Source organism: Channa argus, chromosome 8, assembly GCF_033026475.1.
Source record: "Channa argus isolate prfri chromosome 8, Channa argus male v1.0, whole genome shotgun sequence".
Taxonomy (NCBI): Eukaryota; Metazoa; Chordata; class Actinopteri; order Anabantiformes; family Channidae; genus Channa; species Channa argus.
In genome coordinates this window covers 15,384,448-15,400,941 of record NC_090204.1, presented here as the reverse complement: position 1 = coordinate 15,400,941, position 16,494 = coordinate 15,384,448, and the positions used below count along the sequence as shown (strand labels likewise).

At 40.6% G+C, this 16,494-nt stretch overlaps 1 protein-coding gene across 11 annotated transcripts in view; it reads left to right on the top strand.

Moving 5' to 3' along the window:
- The window catches only part of ptprsa (protein tyrosine phosphatase receptor type Sa), a 213,214-nt gene that overhangs the window by 110,345 nt on the left and 86,375 nt on the right, over nucleotides 1-16,494 (top strand). For all 11 annotated transcript variants that reach the window (XM_067512143.1, XM_067512140.1, XM_067512144.1 and 8 more), the window contains one exon: nucleotides 15,249-15,437. In XM_067512143.1, the coding sequence (XP_067368244.1) occupies nucleotides 15,249-15,437 (189 nt within the window). The remainder of the gene's footprint in view (nucleotides 1-15,248; nucleotides 15,438-16,494) is intronic.

Sequence of the window (16,494 nt, the reverse complement as noted above, 5' to 3'; positions counted from 1 at the left end):
CATTCTGAGACGTGCAAATGCTTTACATAGACATTTATTTATACAAAACTTCATGCAGGCTAACCTTAAACCCCATCTTTGAATTCTTTTTTTATAGTATTTTGACAATGGCACAACCCTGCCCTTCTTGCTCACTGACTCTACTATGTGCGTGCGTGTAGTGGTGTGGGTGTGTGTGCATGTGTTGGTGGCAATGGCAGGGTGCGTTTAGCATTGACTGTGACACCTCTTTGGCTGTTGCTCCACTGCCTCAGCTGAATACCTAAGATGGGGGCCATCTGGCCCCTCTAAGACTTGCGCACAGTCCTCTGGGAGTCCTTGGAGAGGGACCGACAAGCATATGAAACACACTCTTGAGACCTGCTACAATTCGCTGCTTGATCTAGGTTTTTTGCCAGGGGAACATTTTAAGATCTGCGCGTGTGTGTGTGTGTGTGTTGGCGTGTATGTGTGCTTTGTCAGCCACATATTTTACTGGGTAAAAAAAAAAAAGAAGGCATAGTAGCCACTGAATGCTGTCAGCTTATGCTGTTTGAGGAGCTCATGTGCAGTTTTTGCTAAAGTCGTTGCTAAAGCCCTGTGATTGCTGTTGCAAATAGATTCTCCCCTGAGGCATCCCGAGAAACCAAAACTCTGATTGATGATATTGGTCTGATATCCTTTTTTTTTCCCTTTTTAGAAAAAGTTGTAAATATGATGTGTTTATCCTTGTGTTTTGAGAATCCATCAAACAGATCACAGCAAGCAGGGCTGCTCCCTTATCATGATGGTTGAATTAATAAAGGTTAGTGCTGAGGGCATGTGGCTACAGTGTCCTCGTGAGGTGAACATTTAAGTCAGCTCTGGACATAGCCATGACCTTTATTTGCAGCTGTGCACCTGTATGCATGCCCACATGCGCACACACAACAACACACACATACGCTGTACACACAGCCTTGTTCACATCCCGCTTGTTGTCTTTTGCCACTTCCACCCAGGTGGAACCAGTCACAGTAGCTTTCTGTCTCTCATCAGTCCCTTACTCAGTGCCAGATATTTCCAATTCTTTTACTTTATGTCTGTGTAAACTGTCTGTTTTTCATTTGCAGCACTGATTCTTTTTTTCTCTTCATGCATAGTAGGAACATGTATCATCATGTATCACGTAGGCCAGTACGCACATGTAAAACTGGTGCCTGTCAGGAAGACTGATCTCAGCTTTCAGTTTACAGCTGTTGAGAGCATACCAAAATCGTACTTTTGACATTTAAAATGGGCCACCTCAAACCATGTTAAGATAAAGGGCGTGTCAGTTTTCATTCTTTATTATGTTGTTAGTACAAGTGGTGTTTTGTTGTTTTGCTGCACATGAATTCAGAACTAATGTTTCATTTGCTGGTTTAAAATAGACTGGAAATTCCACCCATCTGCTATAGATTAACTCTGCACTGCTCATGGACAGGTTTTGGAGTACACCCGCTATTACACAGAGGGAAGTGGGGCGTATTGTGCCTACTGTTTGAGCAGTGTGTCTGCTAATTAGATGCTTTCTTGTGAAGCAGGTAATTGTGACTTTCTAAGGACTCTGATACATGCGCACTGGGTGCACAGATCAACCTCGGTGAATTTTTAGGTACCTTTTTGTGGGAGAAAGGTGAATAGTGAAAGAAAGGTGCAATAATGAGATGGGAAGAAAAGTGCATAGCAGCAAGGGGGGAAGGAGAACAAAAAAGAAAGTTAGAGACAGGAAGCCTAGAAATCTCTCAACCAATAGATGCTTCAACACCAAAACTTGGCTTGTTCCATTTGCTATGTTTAGCTTCTTTCTCTGTTTAGTTCTAATGATAGAATGTAAAATTTTGAATAGTTCTGCTCTTTACAGAATCAGAATCTTTACCAATCAGCCACAACATTATGTACACCAGTCTAATGCAATCCAACATCCAACAGCAAGGCTGTAATTTATCAGTTTTTAAGTTGAAACTGTCTAACCGTTGGTCCTTCCCCTATGTGTTAAAGTTAGGTTAATTTGGGAGGTTCTGATGTTTTGATCCCCATATTCATTTTAAATAGGGTGGCCAAAACATTAGAATATATTGATATAATCTACTCCATTATGGCTTCACCACCCATTATGTATTGTTGGATTAGATGGTATAGATGTAATTAATGTTGTGGGTGATTGATGTATATGTTTGCAATACAAGTTGTAAAAATTTCTCTCTATGTGTGTGATGCAATGTGACATCAAAATTGGTTTGTTTTTAAAAAGTCTGCGCCTGGGCTAAAGCTGAGAGGAAGAGACAGTTTGAGATAAGAGAGCAGATAGGAGGAGAGAAATAAGAGAACATTTCTCCTCCTTGCTATTCATTTCATCAGTTTTTACTGTACAAATCTAACAAGCACTAACGCACATTTAGATCTGTGAAATATTCCCCTTGGGTACATTCATGACCCCTTGGGTTTTTTTTTTTTTTTACTTCTTAAAGCTGCATTTCACTTTTACAAACAAATATATGGTTGTTGAAGAGAAGGAAAAACACAAACTTTTGGGTTCTCGTTTTTTTTCTCACTAAATTGCCTTCGGTCAGTTTTTCCTCTGCCTTTTGCCTTTGTAGTGCTAATGTAGTGCTGGTCTGGTGTTGTAGGGTCGAATGCTTATTTTATTGTGTTTATTTTCGATGGAGAGGTGAGGCCAGGGCATTGGGCAGGCTGGATGAAAAAGTAATAAGTCACATAGTGAAACATGAGCAGGTTTGTGTGAGTAGGTATGAGAAATGCAGAAGGAGCGTTTGTTTCCTGATGTAAGTATGCATGGCAGACAGTCACTGTGACAGTGTGTCTGTGGTGTTTTTTAAGATTGCACAAGGGCAACCTTGTTGCCGGTCCTGAGCCCGGATAGAAAAAAAACCCCTCCAAATCAACGTGTGGAACACGTTACGCTGTCGAGACCCTTGAAGGGACAAGCCTCAGTTTAGCGCCCAGACTCTTTTGCTATGGAGCCATGCTGTGGGCATGGGGGACATGGGGCATTTGGTTTAGCATTGTGTTGCTGAAACAAGCCAGGCCTTACCTGAAAAAGAGATGTCTGGATGGGAGAATATGCTCCAAATCTATTGGCCTTAACCCTGGTTTACTTTGATTTCTCCAGATTCCCTGAATGTTTTAATGATATTTCATACAGTTAGTTGTGTGAAGGTCCACCAGGTTGCATTGCTGAACAAGTCTTTTGTTACCCTTGTCACATCTTTTTTGAAATATTTTCTTGCCATCATAATAAAAAATAGCATCTAGTTTGCAAAAAAGGGTTCGACTTGTGACACTTTGTCTTTGTAATATTTACAATCAAGGATGAGTTTCAGGTGATTTGCAAATGTTTATCTTTTCTTTACATGTTGCACAACTGTCTTTTTTCTTTTTCTGGAAATAGGATTTGTAAATGTGTGCAGAAAGAGAGAAGGAGACAGAGAGGGAGAGAGCCAGCAGGCAGACAGTGGCCGCCCAGTAATGAGACAGTGAAGAATAAGCTTGGCAGTATCAGTAACAGATCTGGCTGTTCATCCTCTTCCTGTCTGCTTGCCTCTGAGCTGACCTTTGCCCACTTCTACGAGTCTCCAACACCTATAGCGAAAGTGAGAAAGATAGGAGGAAGTGCAGTAAGGTGAGAAGAAAAGCAATGAGTCAGAATGAGAAACAAGTTATACGGTATGTATTTGAATATAATTTCACTTACATACTGTATATATAGAAATGAAGAACTCCATGAAAAATATGATATTTGCATATTTTATTTTAGTTTCACTAGTGAGCACGTTTATAGTGTGTTAGTACACCAGGATGGCAATGGAGACAATGGAGGTAATTTGCATACTTGATGCAAAAGGCAAATGTACTTTTTTGCATCTGGACTTTGTGTATTCTTCTGGTGTACCTTCCACGATTTCTGTTTTTAGCTTGTTAACATGGCATTTGGATAAAAGTAACTACAATACGACGTGTGCATGTAGGCTTAGGATAAAGAGTGAAAAGACTGAGGGCATGACTCTGTTGACATAACCTAGACCCTTTCTTGTGCCTCATCCACACTGAACTAATGTGTGTGCTAAGGCTCCTCTCCGTTGCTTTTGCCAACTACATTATCTCCAGCCTGTCCCTGACAAACAAGTCAATTCTCATTCCCAAGCAGCTCTCACCACCTCCGCCAGTAAATAATACATTTATTTAGTACTGTTAAGATCTGCACCCATCGGCAGAGGTTACCTGCTCACCGTGAACCCATTTTTGCATGAGGCACCTGTTATCAGTGAGTCAGTGCAAGCAGTGTTTTTCCCTTGCAAATAATAAACCCTGTGCCCTCCGTTTATGTGCAAAATCACAATAGCCAACATTAGTTATCTTCTTGTTGTGGTGATATTTGGCTCCTACATTTGTGCACCACATTTCTTGTTCTGTTCTGTGGTTGTGCTGGTAAGATGCTGCTTCTTGCCGTGTTGGGATCCTTTACCTGTTACTGGTGTTATTGATGTATAATACAAGGTAGGTTTGGCACAAACAACAAATCAATAGGTGAATGTTTACTACTGCAATGACACTCGAGGCCCCTTTTCTTAAGTTTTGCTGCAGAAATATTCTCTTTGCTGCTCTTTACTGACCCCCGCTTTTCCTTTCCACTCATGGAAGATATCGCTCTACCGACCTTTAACCTTTTCCTTCCCTTGCCCCCTTCATACCTTCATATTGGTATTTCTTTACCTGCTAGATTACTTCCAGCTTTCTGTCTGTCTCACTCTCTATTGGAAAAAAAAAAAGTTCCTTCCAGAGGATTTACACTCAGATGAGAGTTTATGGCCTCCGAATCCTTTGATCCTTGGAAGCTGTAATGCAGTAATCATGTGTGATTGGTGGATGAAGAATGTGGGACACAGACTGAGTGGTAGCAAGAATGAAAAAGGAAAAAGCGGAGAGGGAAACTAAGTTTTTCTGGTAGTGCAGGATAAGTTGATGGAGCTAGCCTGTAGCCAGAGGTGGCTGACTCCTGAACTCCCAGCATCAATTTCATATATTACCAGTTTAAGTCCAGCGACCCTGGTCACCCGGGACATCTGGCCTCAGTAATTGTGAGACACTGGGATCTAGAGTAAAACAGAGGGACAAAAGAAGTGATGAAGGGGCAAAGAAATGGAAAGAAAGTGGGGAAGCAAATCTTTTTTTCTTTTAAACAGTCATCTTCCACGTGTAAAATCATGTGTGACTCAAATTAATAAGTATATGTGCTGCATCTGGTTTACACCAAAAGCTTTCTAGCAGCATTACATTTGTGCCAGTATTTTGGTCCCATATGTAAGTCACTGGTCTGCAATTCTGAAGTTGCTGTTGGTCAGGGTGTATGCAAAACTTTTCCCACAATAGTTTTTAATTAATTTGAGAAGACAACAAAATAAAATTACAAGTTCTAATAATATTTATTGCATCAGACTGTGCAAATTTTACAATATATAAAGGAATGGAATCTAATAAAAATGTCAATATGAATGTAATAATAATGTCCTGAATCAAATCAGCAAGACAAACTTCAGTAGTGTAGCACTTTTTGCTCCACACCAAAGCAAAGAACAAGAGATGGGAGAAAGCGTTTCTTCCTGTGAAAATGGGGACGACTTTTGGAGGGACTCGACTCATGCATAAAGTAGAGCCAGGGGTTATGGCCTGGACCACCAGGTCTATGCATATACATGAGCCAGTAGCCCCTGGTGAAATCATACAACACAGAGGTCATGCTGTGGGCTCTACTGAATTGGCAGAGTTGATCAGACTTCAAATCCTGCATGCTTCACAAGTGTCATGTGTACTCCACCTGTGGTAAAAGTTAGATTAATAGCATGATTATTAGTGCTTCTGTGAAGCAGAACGTTGAGTAGAGAAAGAGAAGCCTTACACGACCCTATTTTAAATATGTAATCAGTGGGAAGTTTGTCACTTTACACAGTTTGGAAGAAAAATATTCCAATCTTTTATAACCCTCTGATCGTGTGAATTTTGTTGGAACACTCTTGGTGACATATACGGTGTATGTACATACCAGCGGGACAAATGAAGAACAACAATGTGAAGGAAAATAGCAGTCAGAGAGAGGCCATTTGGAAGATGCTATCCAGGACTTCTTTGTGATTAAAAAGCTTGTGTTCTGGAGTGAAGCCCAGATCCTACTGGCTTCAAAGCAGCTCTTCATATTTAAATAACATTGTGCTTCTTGGCCCTTAAAGGGCAATGCCACATCCAGCACGTGCTGTGCTGCCCTCAAACCCTACATCTTTCTACAGAAGTGCATGGAGTTCAGTTTAAGCCTCACATCTCAATGTGAATAGTTTTTTCACTGGTTTGTTACCACTGACAGAGATTTCTCTTTTTGATTTTGGTGCCCTGCATGTGTTTTCTTTATATACTAGTTTTTGCAACAGCAAAGAATATTTGACCACAAACCAATTTCTCTGTCAAATGTTGCTTTAAAGTAGGAAATAATGGTAAAACTGCAACTGTTGTCCTCTGTCCACTTTTCATCGTTACAACCCTGCTTGCTGCCCAGCTAATCAGCATTCTACACACAGCCTCTTGCTCTAAGTGACTTATTTTCCAACACTCCAAAGTGTTCTTGCCTTAGTGACAGCCCGCTGTCTCTATGACCCTTATTGCCATGTCCTCTTGTCTCCCCATCTCATTGCGACATTAAGCAAGCATGCACTACGCTAAAGGCCTAGCAAGTCAATGATCCCACACACCCCATCCCCACCCATTCATCTCCCTCCAAATCCTTTTGCAATTATTGTCAGTCTTTGTTGTGAGGTTTTTGGTATTTGTTTGGGCTTAGATTTGTTGCTTTGGCAGGAATGGCACAGTGCAGCAGCCCAGACTTCTCAATCCGTTGTTGCTTTGGCCCCTAGTTGCTTGGCCAGCTTACAGAGGCCTTTGCTCCACATGTCAGGAGCACAAAGTCTTGATTTTTAAACACATATAAACCCTGTTCACAAATGGAACTTGCAGCTCTGCAAATAGAGAATGTGAAGTTACACCACGGCATGTTAAATGTTGGTAGCCACTGGCGCCATCTTGTGATCTATGCGGTCTGTTTTACCTGCAGAGGTTAGGCTGGGCTACCTGCATGCAGGTAGCAGTTTTAATTTAAGCATTTTGTTTTTCTAAAAAGTTCTTTGAATCATTCAAATTTGATAGGGATAGGAAAAGATGAAGAAAAAGGTCTCTACTTGGAGAAATTAAATTGTGATGGCAAGTAATGTAATGTGGCAAAACTAATAATGCTAAGGACATGGTCATCTTTTCATTGCCCTGTGCAAGAGCGTCTATTTTGAGTACAAAATATACTTCATACTGGTGAATGTAAGGCTGCACTATAGCAGCAGCGCTGACCTTATGTGTTGATGCTTCTTAGAATCATGACAGAAATTCAAATGAATTGCACCAGAAATCTCACAACACAGAACCGCTGTCCCCAAACAGTTAACACGTCCTGATGCCAACTTTAAGTCCTCTATATAAATAGTATTTATCTTATTTACCACCGAGTCGGCACACCTCAAAAAGATTTCACACAGCCTGATGAACTTAAGCGGCACTGTATGTGCCTGAATGGGCTGTCAAAGTTCCGACGGTAAACTTTTCTTTTCCCCCAGTGTCGTTATTGATTAGATATAACATAAAATCATGCTGCCTAGCGAAGTCATCTAACAGGATCCAAGTCACTTTTGTGTTTTTACAAACTGTATAAAATAGGTTAAAACGTTTGGCTCTCATGTAGCGCTTGTGTTTTCTGTCTTTTAGATTGCAGGGATGGTAGAGTGCATACGTAAAGGAGGCTAGACGTGTAATTCCTCACAGCATGTTACAGGTGGTCGAAGGTTGTATTTTAGCACAATAAAGCTGAGCTGCCTAAAATTAAACAGCAGAAGTCCACATTTTAAAAGCCATGTATGGCAGCCCTGCCAGTCACACTGCAAGGTGCCCACTGCACATTCACACACACACCTTCACAAACACTCACACACACACAAACTGACAGAAGCAAATACACACGGTCAAAGCCACCCACTACTAAACCAGACCTGACTGGTTGACGTTTCTCTACGGTGAGGCACTTCCTTTAATGGCCCCGGCCTCATCTCCTGTCTCCCCTGGAGTTCGCCTGCCTTTCCCCAGACGCCTCAGGAGCCTGACAAGACAGAGCGGGAGAAAGAGAGAGGGAGGGAACTCGATAAACTTCAACCGGCTGAGATGGATAAACAGAATTCTTTTTCGCTTTTATGTTTCGTTTTTTTTTTTTTTTTTTAAATCCACCTCTTCTCTTTGCAGCCGGGTGATCCTTGGAGCTGCCCTACACAATTACTTCTCTCGCTTGTCTGAGCAGTGTCGATCATGGTGGCTCACCACATCAGGGAACAGCCTGTATTGTACCTTTTAGTCTTGAAGGCTGAATCCAGCATTAAAAGTCATAAATGGGCAAAGACAGTGTGTAATAGTTAAACCCTGTCATAGAGAAAGTCATGTTAGAAAGTCTTTTTATCAACTGATAAACGTATTTTAAAAGCCACTCTAACAACGATTTTCAGAGCAGCGGTTTCCTTTTTATTTAAGTTTTAATGAAGGTAACATACAATATTTTCATTTTTCGGCGGTGCCAAGTAAACACACAGGACACGCAGTCAACGATTGTTACCTTAAATTCTAAAGAAACTACCTGACTATGCAAATGTATATAAAATGGCAACAAGGAAAAGCAAACAATGTTTTTATTTCAGTCGTCAGAAAGCTTGCCTCCACCTTACTTTCAGTGTCTCCCACTTTCCTTCTCTCATCTCCATTTGTCACTCCTCTGCCCCTTGTCCTTTCACTCGTCTGGTTCCTGTTCTGTTTCCTTCAGGTTTTATTTTTGGAGATTTGGATGTAAATGTTGCCCTTGCCGGCTAGATGTGCTTGGTGTGGAGAATACCAATGGGCCGCTAGATGTCTTTCTGGGAACAGAGCAGGGGGGTAGAGGTTGAGTGCTGGCTATATAATAACCATTATTCAGCTGAGATGGCTATCCAGAGAGGGCTATTGGTGTGGGGGACAGAGACACTGTTATTAGATTTCCCCTGTGTTGCTATTCTTCTCTGTCCCTGCCTCTTTTTGTGTCACTGTTCCCCTGTCTTCCTTTGTATAGTTTTCAAGCAATTTCACTGGCATTTTACTGCTTGACTGTCACAGAACCACTTGGTTTGGTCGGGAGATGTACAGTACATTTTGGTGTATATCATCATCACAGAGCACGGACCAGCAACCACAGACATGAAGGCTAAAAGGTGATTCAGGCCTGTGTGGCTGTTTGGTTGGAGTAAAGAAAAAAATACATACTTTTCAATAGCTGCCGCGCTACACAGCACAAGCAAGTGCAGAAACAGATTGACATCTTTTACAACATGAAGAATAACGCTCGAAAGCACTCCGGTTTGGGAGATATTGATTGGTTTTGTTGTAGTCAAGCTTATATGGTCACTAGAATGAAATGTTTTTTCTTTCAATATGGTTGCTATTTGTGATGACACTTTTCTAGACTCGGTCATTATGGAGGCAAATCGTGGAGCTATTGTGCCTTATCAATAAAGCCGGTTTGGATTTGGTTCTCAACAAAATAGTGCAAATAAAAATAAATGTATACATCTATTTCCAAAACGGCTGGTTGTATCCCAGCGGTACTGTACAGCCTCTCCTAACAGAGGCACTAGTCTTTTCTTTGGTCTACCTGTTTGATGAGAACAGATCTGACTGGTGTATGTGCAGAGCAATGAAACTACATTGTCTGGAGTCTGAGCAGCTGGGTTTGCCCATTAGTTGAGCATTTTATTTATTGTATTTATTCAGTCCATATTTGCGTGTACGTCATCAGTATTCTTCATCGTCTTCCACTGTCTTTATCATCCCCTCTCCCTATAGCTTTTATTCTTAACCTCTTTCCGTGTTTCTCTTTTTCCTTCTGTTTCTTCCATTGCTCTCTCGCTCTCCCAGCATTCCCTCTGTGGTATTAATGCACAGACCTGCTTAAGTCCTGTGTCTCTGTGCTGTGGTGCTGGGTAATCAGTTAACCTGATTACACAGCTGATGAAATTAAATCATTTCAGTAAGTGAAAATAATAATATGAGTAATAGGTGCGGGGGACGGTGGAGCACCCCGCGGCATTTGCTGCAGTCCCAGCCTATTGGGTTTAAGCCTCTCGTCTTTTCTGTAGCTTCAATACTGTAGCTCCCTTTCTGTCTGTGAGACAATTGAGGGCTCAAAACAAGCAGCTGAAACCATGATGTCAGACGTTTTGACACCAGAAGAAAATGAATGATGTGCAATATAATAATGTGAAAAATCAGTGTGGAGTATAACATCTTGTTCAGGACTTGTATTGACACGGTCAGAGCCTCAGTTGCCTGTGTAGCTTGGTAGAGCTGAGAGCAAATACACATGGGGTTAAATTGTATATGTAATACTGTATAGTTAAATACATAAAGCATGTTGCCTGCATTTAGAACTGCTGAGTGTCAGGGTTATATGATCATATTCAGTAGGGCACAAGTTGGTCAGTAGGTCAGTATAGTGTTTGTTCTCGCCGCTATTGAAAAACTGAGAGTGCGTCTAAATATTTTAATCACGATGTCTATTTGTATAGATCTGTGCTGCAGTTATGACTATACCAGACTAAGATTTGTTAAAATGAGATGATTTGATGGCCATAAATCACTGGAAATAGGATTAGTCAGGAGAGTTAATTAAGTCTAAAGGACAGACCTTTTAAGAGGGTCACACTTAGCATTATAGAAAGCAGAACACAACAGCAGGCATGAGTTGGCAGATTAACAGGCAGGCAGTGGCTAAGCTAACCACAGGCTGATTAAAGGCTTTGCACCTGTCACTTGTTTAATGATATTAAATGGCGAAGCAAAATTAAAGACAATTATGGATAATGATGGCACTCAACCTAACACACAAAAAAGCCAAAGAAAATGACAAAAATCTAAATGTGGAAAAGGTCAGCAGCTCGTGCTTGTGGGAAGCTTAGCTTTGGAGCCATGCTGATCGAGCCAGCTGTTGCTGGTTGTTGTTGAAGTGGACATGTAATCTTTGCCGCCACAGCAGCTCTAGGTTACTGTTCTTCTTCTTGCTTAACATTAAAGTCTAGTCTAATTAATATTGTGGGTTAAGCAAGTTGCAGCAAGCTTTTCAAATTATGCTTTTTTATGATGAAAAAAATGCAAAGATGTTTTGCACAGATAAATGTTTTTTAATCTGATTAACTACAGAATGGTGTCTGCAATATCTTAGCTTTATTTTTATTTTTTTGCTGCACGACACTGGAGCAGTAAGCTCCTTATACAAACTGGCAATGTGTATTAAAGAAAACTGACCAATTTCCGAACCAATTGGACCCAACCTAGTTTGAAAAGGCCTTTGTATCGCATTAAAAGTAACATGGTCTAACAATGGAGAGGCTAGAAGATTTAGATTTTTTTCTAAGGTATTTTTTTTACCTGTTGAGTCCTTAGCCTTTTTTTTTTTTGGTCTTTAGCCTATAGCCCCTTTCAGACATGCACTGGAATTCAGACGTTATCCAGACTTTATCTGGGGGGGCCAGCTCCTTAGTGCAAAGTCTGGATTGTCTCCAACCAAGCTCATTTGTGAATGGAGGAGGTGATGCTCCAGAGAATTTGCCATAAGTGAGTGAGCGCGTTGATGACGTTCAGTTCCTGCGACTGCCGTGAAACTGGGCAAATACAAATGTCCAAAGGTAAAGAACTCTTTCATTCATTTGAACACAACAACAGTGTCGAAAAAAAAAAAAAATTTAAAAAAATCCAAAATTCATGAACTTCTGTTGGTAAGGGCAGACCTGGAAATTGTCAAACAAACCACAAATCAAACAAATCAAAAAACTGTCACTTCTGCAAATTGTTTTGTCATGTCCTGTCCCGTGCTCGAAGTGCCCAAGCACCAGCCTTCACCCAATTACATGGAGTATTTCTTCACGAGTGAGAACACATCTCGCACGGACTATCTCCCAAAGCTGCCTAAATTTCTGAAAGGGAAACTCCCGACAATGTCAGGACCTGATCCTCCTGACATTCTCTTGGGTTCACGTATGAAACAGGCTTATGGGTGACGATTGTTTTCACATCCCTTAAATCAGGAATACGATCACAAGATAGGACTTTCACATGGTTATGTCTTTATAAATATAATTACTAAAGGTTATATGGTAAAATGTTGGCAGAATGCTGAGTGTAACTGCAGCATTTATGCCATCTATTAATGTCGATTTTTGCCCTAAGTGACAAAGGCTGCTCCTGGCAAAATCAAGTTGTTATTGACCAGTAAAGCACATATGTCAGTTCCATTTGTCGTATGAAGAATTGTAATCACGGAGAACCCCCAGTACACATCATGCAATTCCTACGCCATTAAGGGAGACTGGCCCTATGGGAACTCTAGGATAGTATCAGTGTGTCATTGGTTGGCTTTTCCCCTTCACAGTCAGGCTGGCTAACCCTGAAGTAACACCCCCATGATGAGTGATCTATTTATTTCTGCATGCCATCCTTTATCGACAATCCCTGTATGCTTCAGGGGGAAAGATGGTATCAGACTCTATTCCTGGGGAAGTAAGTTACCAGCATACATGGCATTTATTCAGGAAAGGCTGCTGGTGCTGTATCAAGTTAGAACAGCATAATCGCTCCATGAATCCACAATCTCTGCTTTTTGTTTATTGCTGTTTAGTGCGATATCTTGTTTGCCCACCTTCTTTAGCCCTCCTATGCTCCTTCGGGCAGATTCTCTCTCTCTCTTACTTGCTTGATTTCATTAGTCCTAAATTCAACGTATGCATTGAGCTCCATTACTATAATCCGCCTCTGTCTGCTGTTTTCATACTCTGCCGGCCGAGTTAAAGTGATGCAAAACACAGATGGGCCTGAGCAACATTAAATACATCAGATAACACTTAAAGAGCAATCCAGATCTACCTTTTGCAGATATCCTTCTCCAATATTCAGAGGTATGGTAGCTACAGGGCTACGAGTGTGTAGCACCTTTTATGGAGTCTTATACATAGATCATTGATGACACAGAGGAGAGAGTTTATGTGAACATATTGTGCTGTCTTGTTCTAAAGTTTCTAGAGTGAAATGTAGCCTTGCCATAGCTTCTCTGAGCTTCAGGGGAACCTGGTATAAAGAGATTATACAGGGGTGAACATTAATAATCGATGGGGAGGATACAGCGCAGAGCCTAAAACAGTGTGAATGCCTGTACTTCTTTGAACCTAGAATTGAAATATTCATCGTGCTCTGCTGATGTCAGCCTTAGTTAGAGGTAACCTGTGTGGACTCTGTTTTAAGACCCTCTGGTTCTTCCTTCCATTCTCCCATATGTCTTTTATTTTCTAGATTCATAATTTCAAAATTTGAATACACATGACTTCACTTCCCATGTCTTCAGAGTCCTCGACCATAAAACAACACAAAGTGTGTTGTTTTATTTAAATTTTCATGATGACTAGAGGATAATGTTTTGTGATGTTTTTTTATGTGGTAATGCCTTTGTGTGAACCACATTAATCAATAATAATAATTTTGAAATTCATACAGTTGTGCTTTCCTAATAATTTTACTGTCATGGTTTTAAATGAGAAAGCTTTGGGCAAAATAGACCATTATGAAACAATTATGACTGCAATCCATTGTATTGTTGTTTGTATAAAGTGGAAAATGTGGAATACTGTAGCTCTACATTTCTCACCATTAAAAGTAGAGAGATGGACCAATCTTAATTTTAGAGACCACAACAAAAAGGTTCTCATTCCTGCTTGGGTGTCTACGGCATGACTTCTGATGAGTGGACATGAAGTCATAGGGTATCTAGACAAACAGTGGCCTCTGCTGTGCCACTGGCCACCATCTTAGTCAGTCAATCTTCTCTGAGTTTCCTTGGGCTTCTGATGCATATTACAGCTCGGGGTACTGTACTTCCCCCTTGCCTCTCATCATCTGAGAATGAGTCACTGTTCTGGCTCCAGTCGGAGTAGAGGTCAGGCCGTTTGACCTATGCGACTAATTTCCTCAAGAGAACAAGAAGGCTGCAAAAGGAGAACAATGAGCATAGAGCACACTACGCCCTTATCTCTTAACGATGAGCTAACTGATCAATCATATCATACATTATTATTACTTGCAAGATTAAAACAGCTTTTTAAAAACAAGTGTTGCCCTGCTATGAAGACGACCAAAGCTTGCTCTTATACAAGACTCTTGCACCTTTACTGCAAGATTACATCTCCCAATTGGTATTCAGTCCTGAACTACTGGGGGTCACAGTGTGCCAAGACCAAGTGGTGCTTTTGTAGAACTGTGTGTAAACTCAAATTGATTCAGGTATCACTGTACCAGGCTTTTTCGTATGGCACTGCTTTTCTGTCTCTTGCCCCTTTACTGCCATTTGCATTAAAATCAAATTATTTCCCATTTTCTTATGAAGATACTTTTTTTTCTGTTGGGGCATTTAAACAAGACCTACAGTGAAGCAGGACTCCTTAACAGAAAAGTTAGTTGATTGTTGGACTGAGAGCATATGCTTAGCCATCTCATTATCTGATGATTAGGGTTGGGGTTAGAAAGAAAAAGTCAAAGCAAGAATCCCACATTATTTTGCATATTTTTATTCTTAAACCTACCCAATACCTCAACGCAGCCCCATGGGAGAGCCTGATTGAACTGCAGTTGATATGTATAGTAAATTTTCTCAGTTTGTGTATTCATTTACCTGTCTTCTGTCCATGGCTAGCTATATTCTCACATTGCCAAAGTGCATTTGTCTCAGTGGTCAAAGGTAAATTTAGTTTAGAAAATTTGGTTAGGAAAAGGAAAATATTAAATACAAATGCATAATTTGGCTTGAAGGAAGTACTAGCTTATTGTAAAATAAATATTACAATTGTATTTTTGTTTTTAATACCTTTAGCACACAGTTAACATTTGTTATAAGATGTCACACCAGCTACGTAAAAATATACATGCTCAGATCTTATATGTGTGAAGCAACACAACATATATGGAAGATTTTTTGTAAAGTTTTGCAGTGGCACAAAGTGCAAAAGAGCCTAAAATTGCAGTACTAGGGTTTGTCTTATTTAAGCAACATCACAGGACTCACGTGCCTTCTTTTTCTGTTCTTTTCACAGAGGACCTACTCCCACCGGGCTTTCCTAACATCGACATGGGCCCTCAACTTAAAGTGGTGGAGCGCACTCGAACAGCTACCATGCTCTGTGCCGCCAGTGGAAACCCTGACCCAGAAATCACCTGGTACAAAGACTTCCTGCCCATTGACCCCAGTGCAAGTAATGGGCGAATCAAACAGCTACGCTCAGGTATGTGAAGTCTGTGTGTTATGTTGCTGCCTCTATGCTTTTCCTAATAGCCTTGGCTAGGTTTTTGGCTTTAGCTAACAGAATTATATTTGTGCTTTTCAGCTAATGTGCCTGCAGCACCCAGTCTTTTCTTTTACACACATTGTGATTGAGAACATTTCCTACTGAATGAAGCTGCTAAAAAGCTTCAAAATCTCTCACTTGAGAACACATTGTTTGGCAAGACATACATCAACTACTGCAGTGCTTAGTGAAACAACATAAAAGTTTTAGATACAATTTCATACTGATTTTGCCATTTTGAGAACTAGCAGCTGCCATTGATTTAGTAGCTGTAATTTATGGTTATGCATCTGATATGAAGATGTTATTAACTCACATTAAATGCCGGAGAATAATTTACCTACAGTATCTAGAAGTAATCCTTAAATTAAGCTTAAGTCATGAAACGCACCCTCGTGAACAGGTGCAGCAATTTGCTAGAGGAAATTATATTCTAAACTTGTGCATTATAGCCATTGTGCCCAGACCACATCGTTCACAGATTATCATCCAGTAGATGTGTTGGACAAAATACACTCAAATGTGTAACACTACTAAATGAGGTCAAATGATTCACCACGTCCCAGAAGTGTTTCATAGTACACAATGGGAACAAGGTCCACATTCTACAGACACAACTCAGTGGTGGATATGTTGTGTTGTTCACATTGATCAAACCCCACTGAGAGGCCCAGTAAAGCAAAGTCTAATTATATAGCTAATTAAGTGTAGGTCCTGAAGTGGCCCCGGGCTATAAGGGGTAGATATTTTAGGTCGATGATTTGTTACCATTCAAAAAATCCAATGACTTTTACTCAATTTGTTGAAACACATGTAAATCAGGGTAGACGCCACTAAATAAACAAGTCTGTTGCCATTGAGTTCCTGCCCCAGTTGTGACCTTCATGAACTACACACACAAAAGAATCAGTGTCTGACTTCACAGTTGTCTGGGACACACTTCATTTTATATCGGTGTCCTTAACTTCTTTAAGTGCCCCAGTTTTAAATTTGG